The sequence below is a fragment of the Ranitomeya variabilis genome, chromosome 1, assembly GCF_051348905.1.
Source record: "Ranitomeya variabilis isolate aRanVar5 chromosome 1, aRanVar5.hap1, whole genome shotgun sequence".
NCBI classification, from domain to species: domain Eukaryota; kingdom Metazoa; phylum Chordata; class Amphibia; order Anura; family Dendrobatidae; genus Ranitomeya; species Ranitomeya variabilis.
In genome coordinates, this window is record NC_135232.1 from 402161412 (window position 1) to 402173814 (window position 12403).

Below are 12403 nucleotides of genomic sequence, written 5' to 3' on the forward strand. Positions count from 1 at the left end.
ATATGTTCTCATATGCGTTTTGAGTTATGTTTTATTCTATATACATATCTTCATTCTTGTATATCTGTATGTAGTAATTTTTGTATGAAGATATGTTACTTTGAATATCTAAATACTTTGATGTAATTTCCATGTTTTGGCTTACCCATGGACGCATTTCATCTGCTATGAGAAAAAATATGATTATATGTATTAGAAGCTTGATTGATATGTATACCCTCTAATGATGGTCGCATCACAAGTGTATTACTTATCTATTTTTGTTTGTTGACTTGCTATGTTCATTCATTGTTTCATTTGTCACCTATTTACCAGGATAGATCTATTTTTATATACATTACAATCATAATGGTATCTGTGCCGATAGGGTGATTAATGGTCTGTGGACATGTATAGTCGCTAACTGTAAAGATGTATATTGTGGGCGGTATATGTGTTGTATACATGTACCCTACTTCTGGAAGTCTCTCCATCTATCTATTTATATCTTCTGATGTTATAATGATTTTGTCACGATATAGATAGTAAATATAGGTCCTGCCAATACTTTGAATGGCTGCACACCCTTCAATGCCATTGCACATGTGCTGCCAGGTCACCACTGCCCATGTCGACTTCCCCCTCCGCTATGCACCCGGCACCTGATCACGTGGGGCCCTACTTGTTTCCAGTGCTGGCTGCACGGTGGGTGATTCAGCCGATGCAGTTGTGACTATGGCGACACTATGCCGGTAATTATATTTCCGGCTACACGTGTGTATATATACATGTGAACTCTGCACTAATGTCATGCCCCCTGAGGAAGGAGTCACCTCCGAAATGCACGTCGGGGTGGGCTGGGGATCTCCTGCTATCCCGCGGTTACATACTGCAAGGTAATGTGTATGCCTGTATATGTATATATATATATATATATACACAATTATATAATCAGTGTGTCCTTTGTGACATGTGTGTATTTCTTCTAACCCCAAATACGCGGTATAGCATATACATTATGGTGCCTATGTGCACAAATTTTACGCTTTTATCTATTTATGTGATCCCACCAGCCCTTTGCATAGATGCTAGTTTTATGTGCACATTCATTCCCTTGTTGTTCTAATTCTGATAATGTAATTAATAAAGATTTATATATTTTTTTAACGATATGACTGTCCCCTTTTGGTTATTTTGCTGTAACTATGCAGTTGGTTCTGACTAGTGTCCATATATATACTGTGTGTTATGTGATAGTATGAAAATGAAAAGTAGATTACCCATTTAGTATAGTTTGTTCAGCATCATTATTCTTTGTCCCATATCTATGTAGGATGCTTGGTTTTGTTGCTCTATCTATGTAGTAGACTTAGTAAGCGAAAGCTCGGTTCTACTTGCTTATCTCTGTAGTAAGCTTGGCTCTGCTACCTTATCTCTGTAGTAAGCTCCGTTCTTTTCCCATAGCTTTGTAGTAAGCTTCGTTCTGCTCACATATCTCTTTAGTAAGCTTTCAGTTCACGTATATATGTAGTAATCTTAGTTCCATTCTGGTGTCTATGCAGTCAGCTTGCTTCTGTTCCCATATCTATGCAGCAAGCTCTGTTCTGTTCCTATATGTACCAGCCTGTTTTTAAATCTTGTTATCTTTGCTGCTTTAGTGCAGCGACCAGAGATAAGCAGGGCAGGGGCGGCCCACCGCAACTCGAGGGCTACTGCCTTGTGATTGCCCCCCAGGCTGAAAAGTGCCAGCCAACCCCTGTTAAGACTGGTGTATGAAATGTTAGTCTTGATGGATCGGGCCCTTGTACTATAATTTTATGGAGGGCCTTTTGAAGATGAGGAATAGTCTACCTCAAGAACTGGTGACGTCTGAAAGCAAAATAGTATCATAGAATCATAGAATGTTAGCATTGGAAGGGACCTCAATTGTTATCGTGTCCAACCCCCTGCTCAATGCAGGATTCACACCAAATTAATGTACTGTATATACTTGAGTATAAGCCGACACGAGTATAAGCCGAGACCCCTAATTTTGACACAAAAAACTGGGAAAACTTAATGACTCGAGTATAAGCCTAGGGTGAGAAATGCAGCAGGTACCGGTAAATTTCAAAAATAAAAATAGATACCAATAAAAGTAAAATTGATTGAGACATCAGTAGGTTAAGTGTTTTTGAATATCCATATTGAATCAGGAGCCCCATATAATGGTCCATACAGTTCATGATGGGCCCCATAAGATGCTCCATATTAAAATATGCCCTATATAATGCTGCACAAAGGTTAATAATGGCCCCATAAGATGCTCCATAGAGATTTGCCCCATATAATGCTGCACAAATGTTGATTATGGCCTCATAAGATGCTCCATAAAGATGTTTGCCCAATATAATTCTCAATAAAAGTTGATTATTGCCCCATAAGATGCTCCATAGGAAATTTGCCCCATATAATGCTGCATAAAAGTTGATTATGGCCCCATAAAATGCAGTTTATGCTGATATTAACTGTAAAGTATATCTGCTGCTGCTGCAATAAAAAAAAAATTACATACTCACCTCTCGTCACTGCCCGCTGCTCCTCAGCATCCTCCTCAGTGACTATTCAGGCAGAGGGCGGCGCGCACACTAACACATCATCGCGCCCTCTGACCTGAATGTCACAGACAGAGGACATGGAAGACGGAGCCCAGTGGTGCAACGAGGAGAGGTGAATATCGCGCAATGCCCCCGTTATTCTCACCTGCTCCTGGTGCAGTCCCTGCATGTCCCTGGTTCTCCGGGTGCCGGCAGCTTCTTCCTGTGTTGAGCGGTACCTGTACCGCTCATTACAGTAATGAATATGCGGCCCCACCCCTATAGGAGTGGAGTCGCGTCCATATTCATTACTGTAATGAGCGGTACCACGTGACCGCTCAACACCGGAAGAAGCTGTTGGCGCCCGGAGAAGAAGAGACTGCGCCAGGAGCAGGTGAGTATTATTAGACACCTGAAAAGTATATATATACGTATAGGTAGGCGCACGTGTCCGGGGAGGTATTGATAGTATACGGCTGCAAACAGGGCAACACCACAACACCTTGCGTCACCCAAGGTCCTGCTAGCCGGACGCGGCACTGCATTCCTTGATAACAGAGCTCGGTGAGTCCATACTATACCAGGAAGGAGGCTCAGGGAGCGTATGTCACCGGCCGGGACTACGCTCCTGAAGATTTGATTGTTTTTCAAGCTGCTGCAAGAATGTGGATTTAAGATAGCAACCTCGGCATTCAATGAAGGAGGATAAAGAGAAGTTCTTAGCGATTTCACTTGGGATTTCAACATCACCTTACAGACAAGGTAAAAACAACTACTTGCATTTGTTATCTGGAGTATTTATAGTTTGCATGTGCATGAACAATTTTAACTTAGAAAAACCATAGTGCACAGAGTAAACCTTAATCCAGAGGCTGCTTTTGCATGAAAATCCTGTTCTGAGGGGATTTTGTATATGTTTTTATAAATCAGGTTTTTTTCGCCGAGGGTGTATACAGGCGCAAACTTTTTCATTTATGAGTATTATTAGACAGCTGCCGCTCCCCCTCCCCTGCCAACCCCTGGGAATGACTCGAGTATAAGCCGAGAGGGGCAATTTCAGCCTAAAAAAATGGGCTGAAATTCTCGGCTTATACTTGAGTATATACGGTAGATTCTTTCTTGTCATCATGTATGTTTTGTTCTCTTTCTCTGGATCAATAGAGTTTAAATAAATATTGAAAATATGATGTACTAAGTTCATGATTTAACAAAAATACACCTCTTGCCATGACATGTTTTTGCAGACTAGGAGGAAAGTGGGCAGGTAAAGAAATTTAAAGTGTTTGTCTCCTGTGCATGTATTTCTACCATGCACAATATAGAAGTGTTAAGAAAAAAGTCCTAAAAAAGGGTATACTCTTTCCCCTTTCTTTCATCCACATACGGTAATACCTTTCCAGTGGTTAAACATGATGGATATATGCATTTTTCATACATATGACGTCACTATGAAGTTATGGTTTGTCGGTACATCATTATTGTTACAAAAACATAACCGCAAATAAAATCATGCTCACCAGTAATTCACTGCTGAAAACATAAGAATAATTTATTGTTATAACACACCATGCATTCCATTCATCTTATAAAACTAATGTTTGTATACTCTTAAAAAGATTGAAAAAATACATATTTAAAATTATAAATGGTTTACAGAGCTCAGTGAAAAAGGAACATACTGAACTCACAGAAATTATATTAGCTTTTACTTTCAATAATTCATTAATAAATGTATTATTATCTTTATTATGAAACTGTACAGATGAGCAATCTTGACAAAAAGCTAAACTTCTTCTGGTATAGCAGGCCTTGCTGATTAGTTTCTATTTTGCTACATCACATACCAGGTGATATTATTTTGTTAAAAAGATATAACATTGTCTAGCAGTAAAAAGAGCACATAGCAAACAAAGTTTAGATTTCATTTTTTAAAGTGGATCTGTCACCCCATTTTTCGCCTATAAGCTAAGGCCACCGGCATAAGGGGCTTATCTACAGCATTCTGTAATGTTGTAGATAAGCCCCTGATGTATCCTGAAAGATAAAAAAAACAAGTTAGATTATACTCACCCAGGAGCGGTCCGGTCCGATGGGCCTCGCGGTCCGGGTCCAGCACCTCCCATCTTCATGCAATGACGTCCTCTTCCTTGCTTCGTGTCACGGCTTCTGCGCAGGCGTACTTTATCTGCCCTGTTGAGGGCAGCATAAAGGACTGCAGTGCGCAGGTGCTGGGTCTCTCTGACCTTTTCCGGCGCCTGCACACTGGCAGTACTTTGCTCTGACCTCAACACGGCAGATAAAGTACGCCTGCGCAGGAGCCGCGACAGGATGCAAGGAAGAGGATGTCATCGCATGAAGATGGGAGGCGCTGGACCCGGACCGCAATGCCCATCAGACCGGACCACACCGGGACCGCACCTGGGAGAGTATAATATAACTTGTTTTTCTTATCTTTCAGGTTACATCTGGGGCTTATCTACAGCATTATAGAATGCTGTAGATAAGCCCCTGATGGCGGTGGCCGCAGCTTAGAAGCAAATAGTGGGGTGATAGATTCCTAGATTCCCTTTAAATGGGCTATATAGTCAGAATATATTGATGACCCTTCCTTACTGGGATCACTGGGATCCAATACCCAGCACTCTCACTGATCAGCTACAATTTCTCTTGAATAGAAGCTGTCCTACATTGCCTGGCTTGGCTACTAGCAGTTCAGCTCCATTCAATGCCTTTACATCTTAAAGCTGATTGTTTGGGGTACTAGATATCTGACCCCAACAATCTGATATTGAGAACTTATCCCAATGAAAGGTCATCATTCATATATTCTGACTGGACAACTCCTTTAAATCCTTGAAAGCCCCAAAAAATGTTGGCACTGATTATAGTTTGGGGATTTTACCTTTGTGAATTCTGGCAATCGTGTTTTTTTTTTTTTGTACAAAGTAGTCGTTGCAGAATGAGTTGGATTTTTTTGCAGTTGCAAATGTTTGTTACATATATTTTAGTGTTAGATTTAAAATAATTTTTGTTTGGTTGCACTTTTTTTTTTACATGGCACACATCAATCATCATAAAGCATGCAACAAAATTATTTTACATTGTCACATACCAAATGTGTATAATATATAATTTGACTATTTCTAATCCCTCAGTCTTTCCCTTTGAATGCAACAATCTGCATTGATTGCATTGTTCAAAGGGTTAAATGGTGGAGATCAGAGGTTTCTCTAGTAAAACTGTGCTATAGTTGGTTGCAGTAGGCTACAGGGAAAGTTTTACAGTTGAATGGGTTTGCCAACAGTCCTTCATTAACAGGTATTGTTTTTGATAAGAGGAAGGGTTCCTGTGGGCGCTCCCAGGTGGGACTTTAATGTACTTCTTTTGCCAATAGCAATGTTGGCAAGTCTGGTTTTAGTAGATAAAGACCTTTTTTTGTGACACTTAATTACATTAATACAAGTTATTCACTAGGATGTGACTTTTACTGGAAATTAACTAAGAAAATAATTTTACCCCGTTTTTCATTTTATTTCAAGTCTGCGTCTGTGGTACAGTATTACAGAATCTAGCACCAATGCGGGTAGAAATTGGTTCCTGCAGCCTAGGACGGAATATTATTGATGAATTACAAGTCTTCTTTGGTGTGTTAATACTGGAGGCTCTTTTTACTTTTCTACAAAGAACTTTCTTTGAGCTTTTCGTGCCTTTTCAATCAGCTCAAAAGTGGGTAAACCCTGAGGTATGTCTAGTAAATCATGCTCTTTTTCAAGAATATCTTCGGCAGAACCTAAACAGAAGAAAAATACATAATTACTACTATTATCAGTGACTATATATTAGAGAAGAAGTACTAAGAGCATCACTAAATATTAATGGGATCATCCAAACACATACTATAAACTGATTGGATTCAAAGAAAAAAGTAGTATGTAAAGACAATTGGGATCACCTTATAAACGTTATTATACAATAAAAAGAACACTTCAAGACATGATTAAAAACATTTAAAAAGCGAAAAGAGCTGTAAACATTCTAGCAGAGGCGTGCTAAAATAAAGCAATCGCCTAGCCTCATTTGCCCATCAATATATACCAAAAAGACAAAAAAAAAGCACTCAATTCCTACTGCATATTGAAAAAATATCTTTTATAATTCTACTGTGCCATCTGCTAATTGTCTGATGGCTGTTACTGGTGACAAATTGATACTATACTAATACTAAATGCGGTTATTAATATCAATATAGTAATTCTGAGAAATGCAATAGTAATTAGCACCCCCCCAAATCACCGATAGAAACCAGGTAAAAAAAAAGAGGTGGTGCGATACAATAAACAAATGGGTGCGATACAATAAACAAATGACCGGCCAAATTTATGTCCAATACTTCCTATGAATAGTTACGTTAGCGTAAGATTAATATCATGCTGTCTATTGAATAAGGCAAAAATAAAGATGATCGCCACGTGTATCGCCACCCACTTACTGGCTTCCTCAGGGGTAGAATGACAAACAATTGATTGCAACTATGGCATTGTATCAGTGACTGGGGTTGTGCTTGTGTTCAGTGCTTCTTTTACTATTATGTATTACACCATCTGTGGGCAGTTATCCTAATATAATTGAATTCATATATAAAAAATAATGGCACATTAAACTTTATATAAAGAGAAAGTGGAGATGTGGATAACACACAAGTCACAACAGTTTGGATAGAGTTTACATGCAACCTATTTTCAGTCGTCCTTCTCTTGGCAGTGTCTTTTAGCTGTGCCTTTCTAGGGGATTACTTTGATCATTGACTTCTGTACACCTACAGTGTCTATTGAAGCCAAAACGTTTGGTAGCATTTATGCTTATAACTTTTCTGTTTTGTTTTTCCTTTCTTTCTTCCAAGAGTCATAATTTTTTTTCTGTTGATGTAGCTATATGAAGGTTTGTTATCTTAACTCCTTACTGACATCCACTGTACATTTACAGCACATGTTGGTAGCGGGTGAACCCTCCCCCATGCCCAGCAGATAATGGCTGTTAAAAACAGGCAGGAGTGCCTACAACAGTCACGGGTGGAGCGGAGCTTTGTCCACGACTGTTAACCTGTTAAATGCCGCTGTCAAATTCTTGACAGCATCATTAATAGCTCACCGACATGGGGACACGTCATTCTATGAGCCCATTAGCGCCCTGGGGAGGAAAAATGGAAATGCAAAAACGGAAATTGGCCTTGTCGGGAAGGGGTAAAGAACAAGTTCTCTTATTCAATATACCATTTACTTTACAATATAACGTAACGAAAAAAGGGAAAAAAAATCAAAATCAAAATGGAATGAAATGAAATACTAAAAAAGCGATTTCACCACTAACTTTTGTTTTCATGGTGTTCATTAGGTGGTAAAAATTACCTAGCGGTATAATTCTTCAAAACTTTGTTTAAAAAAAAAAGTTGTTGCCAATAACTTTTGTTATTTTGCCATTGATAGATCCATGTTAAGGCTTGGTTCTCGTTTTTGTGCTGAGCAGTGGTTTTTATTTATACAATTTTGGAGTACATGAGATGTTTTGATAAGTGATCAGTGAGTATGCTCGTTGCTTGGGTTTTCCCGAGCACACTCGGATGGTCTCCGACTATTTGTGACTGCTCAGAGATTTAGTTTTTGTTGACGCAGCTGCATGATTTACGGCTGCTAGACAGCCTGAATACATGTGGGGATTCCCTAGCAACCAGGCAACCCCCACATGTACTCAGGTTGGCTAGCAGCTGTAAATCATGCAGTTATGTCGACAAAAACTAAATCTCCGAGCAGTCATAAATACTCGGAGACCACCCGAGCGTGCTTGGGAAAACCCGAGCAACGAGCATACTCACTGATCACTAGTTTTAATCACTTTTTATTGCATTTTTTTTACTTTGTTTTATAGTCCCTTAGGTGATTTCACACTGTGACTGTTCAGATTATAATGCAGTATAGCTGTATATGGCAAAATTGAGGTTCTTCCTTGAAGTCCAGCCACTTGTCGGGCTACATAGGAATATCAAAACAGCAGCCATGAGGGCCTTAAGCAGGCCCCTGGCTGTCATGGTGACTTATCAGACAGGCACCAGTGAATGACAACAGCATTAAATTGGTTAAACACGCTCCGGCAGCTGATGTTACAGCCCACATGACTTACATTAACTTTAAATGGTCACAAAGGGGTTAAAGGGGTTTCCCCACAAATAATGATCATTTTACATCAACAGATTGAGGTAAACAGATTGAGAACTGAGGTAAAACATGTTAAAAAACAGGCCATACCTCACAGAAATAATCGTCTGTGATCCCGTGCTGTCCTATCTGTATACTTTCTTTTGCATTGTCCCCTGCCCAGTAGATGTGGTATGATCAGACCATGTTCCTGCACGGTCAGACACGGCCATTACACAGTACACAGCAGGGGCACATTAATAAGATTATCTCAGCACTGGAACATTTTATTAAACACATCCAATTGTGGAGATAATTTTCATTAATAAAGATCTATTGATTAAAATGAAAATTGTTTGTGGGAAAAAAAACCCTTAAAAATTTGTTGGTAGTTTTGGAGAAAAAAATGGGAAAAAAAATGAAAACTATAATATTGAATAAATCAATAGCCTTTTAGTACTTTATATAGTGGTACAATGAAAGCAGGTGTTCCTATTTTGAAGAAATCCTCTTAATAAATTTGAACATACATAATGCAGCACGCAGAAGCTTTGTCTGTAAAAATTTACATCATAATTTCCATTGCATCTTTTTCTATTGTGTTGTACATATTGAAATAATTACATCTCTATTACATGGATTATTTCTGGTGGCACAAAAACCTGTTGCCATAATATATCCACTATAACAGAAAGTAGCATTAACTTACTGGAAAGCAGCAAGCAATTCAGGGCCGAATACATTAGTTGTTTGAATATATTATGATAAGCAACAGAGCTGTACAAATTCACAAGCAATACGAAATGTATAACGTACAGGAGCCCTGCCTCTATAATGATTCAAAGCAATGGGGAATGTAAGGGGCAACCATTCTTCATACAGAAGTACCGTATATACTTGTGTATAAATCGACCTGAGTATAAGCCGAGGCACCAAATTTTGTCTCGGAAAACGTATTGACTCGAGTATAAGCCGGGTATGCATTGTCCCCTAATCCCTATTCTGGTATGCATGGTTCCTTATCCCCATCCTTGTGTGCATGGCTCCTTATTCCCATCCTTGTATGCATGGCTCCTTATTCCCATCCTTGTATGCATGGGTCCTTATTCCCATCCTTGTCTGCATGGCTCCTTATTCCCATCCTTGTCTGCATGGCTCCTTATTCTCAACCTTGTCTGCATAGCTCCTTATTCCCACCCTTGTATGCATGGCTCCTTATTCCCATTGTGAGACAGTGACCGGCATTGTTGTAAATGGCCGGTATGTGTCGCAGAGGAAGAGATCCTCTGCACTGTAGCTCTGGGACCTGTAGTTCCACAAGCCTTGTTTTTGTTTATAAAGGGGGGCTTACAGGGTTAGTCGGAGAGCTGGGCGGGACTGACTAACCACACACACCTCCCACCTATGGGGGTGGTTTCAGCTGCATAATGTGACCTTGGTTTGGGTTACATGTTCGAGGTTGTAAGGTCCTGTATGAGGTCAGGCCTGTGTGTTGGAAGGTCCTATGAGTGGACGAACTTCCTGAAGAGCACATGGTGAGGCCATGTACCTGGAAGGCCTGTGTTGAAAGGTCCTGTGAGTGGTCCGGATTCCTGAATAGCACATGGAGAGACCGTGGACCTGGATGGTCGCTGTGTTGGAAGGTCCTGCGGGCGTATTGGATTCCTGAATAGTGCACAGTCTGTGACGGCAGTGCGTTGGGGAAGCTACGGATCTTCTGAGGGTCTGGAACTGTCGGGAGTGCCCATGTCCCAAGGCACCAGTTGAGACGGTGATCCCAGTAAGGCAGCTTCCCTAGAAGCCAGGACTGACGAGGAGTCAGCATGTGAAGCAGGAGCTCCTGTAAGGTAACTCCAGACAAGAGGGGTTATAGTAAGGGCAGACAAGTATCTGCCATTGAAACAGACGGTTGGTGCTTGTTGTGTTCAATAGATGTTAATGAACTGATCGGCGGGCGGTCGCCCATGGTAACTGGACAAAAGAAGTCCGGCGTTTTTACGGACCGTGATTTTAAGCTGTATACTACAAAGTGCTATGGACTATGTGAGGTCTGTGATATGTAACATGGCCTAGAGGTTTATGAGTTGCAGAATAAACCGGACCGACTGTTTTGTGAGAAAAACGTGCCTGTGTGCCTTCATCCCGTTGCCAAGCGAGTGTCCCCCAACACATGCTGCAAGCGCTGCACTACACCATCCTTGTATGTATGGCTCCTTACTCCCATCATTGTTTGCATGGCTCTTTATCCCAATACTTGTATGCGTGGCTCCTTATTCCCATCCTTGAATGCATGGCACCTTATTCCCATCCTTTTATGAATGGCTCCTTATTCTCATCCTTGTCTGAATAGCTCCTTATTCTCATCCTTGTATGCATGGCTCCTTATTCTCAACCTTGTCTACATGGCTCCTTATTGCCATCCTTGTATGCGTGGTTCCTCATCCCCATCCTAGTATGTATGGCCCCCATGAGGAAAGCATAAAAAAATATCCTACTTACCTTCCCTGTGCGCCCTCACAGCATCTCGCTCTGGCTTCCAGCAGCTCCTGCGGCCTGGCGATCACATGTCCCTGCTCATTAAGGTAATGAATATTCACCTCTCTCCAGCCTATGGGAGTGGAGAGAGGTGAATATTCATTACCTTAATGAGTGGGCACCCTTTAGAGCCCGGCAGCTGCTGGAAGCCGATGGCTACAGCTGTAACTGTTCGTGCCATAAGAGAAATGAATATTCATTGCCAGTGCAGTGAGTATTCATTTATCTTTAGCAGCAAGCAAAGGCTATAGCCTCCGGCTCCTGCTTCCTGTGACCCGCTGGTCCGCCACTCCCCTCCCCCGCAATAAACTGTGACAATGACTCGTGTATAAGCCGAGGGAGCACTTTCAGCACAAAAAAATGTGCTGAAAAACTCGACTTATACATGAGTATATACGGTAATTGTGAATTAAATTGAGGCTGTGTCCACACGTTCAGAAGTTTAGGTTAACCTGCTGTGAGGATTCCACACCCCAAAATCAGCAGCAATGTACAGTACAATATCTACAGTAAAATTACAGCATGCTGAGAATTTCCAAATCTGCATCATTCTCATTTTAAGCCATGCAATGCTTTGTAATGCGTTACGGTGCTCCACAGCCATACCCGAGGTAAGATACTGTCCACCACATGTGGTCACTCTAAGCTTTTTTCTTTCCGATTTGGTACATACAGTGGGGCAAAAAAGTATTTAGTCAGTCAGCAATAGTGCAAGTTCCACCACTTAAAAAGATGAGAGGCGTCTGTAATTTACATCATAGGTAGACCTCAACTATGGGAGACAAACTGAGAAACAAAAATCCTGAAAATCACATTGTCTGTTTTTTTATCATTTTATTTGCATATTATAGTGGAAAATAAGTATTTGGTCAGAAACAAACAATCAAGATTTCTGGCTCTCACAGACCTGTAACTTCTTCTTTAAGAGTCTCCTCTTTCCTCCACTCATTACCTGTAGTAATGGCACCTGTTTAAACTTGTTATCAGTATAAAAAGACACCTGTGCACACCCTCAAACAGTCTGACTCCAAACTCCACTATGGTGAAGACCAAAGAGCTGTCAAAGGACACCAGAAACAAAATTGTAGCCCTGCACCAGGCTGGGAAGACTGAATCTGCAATAGC

General features: G+C 40.7%; 1 protein-coding gene across 4 annotated transcripts in view; it reads right to left on the bottom strand.

The window, feature by feature from the left end:
- Positions 1-4078: 4078 nt before the first annotated feature.
- The window catches only part of PLGRKT (plasminogen receptor with a C-terminal lysine), a 133808-nt gene continuing 125483 nt past the window's right edge, over positions 4079-12403 (bottom strand). For all 4 annotated transcript variants that reach the window (XM_077249165.1, XM_077249164.1, XM_077249163.1 and 1 more), the window contains one exon: positions 4079-6345. In XM_077249165.1, the coding sequence (XP_077105280.1) occupies positions 6224-6345 (122 nt within the window). In that variant the 3' untranslated portion in view covers positions 4079-6223. The remainder of the gene's footprint in view (positions 6346-12403) is intronic.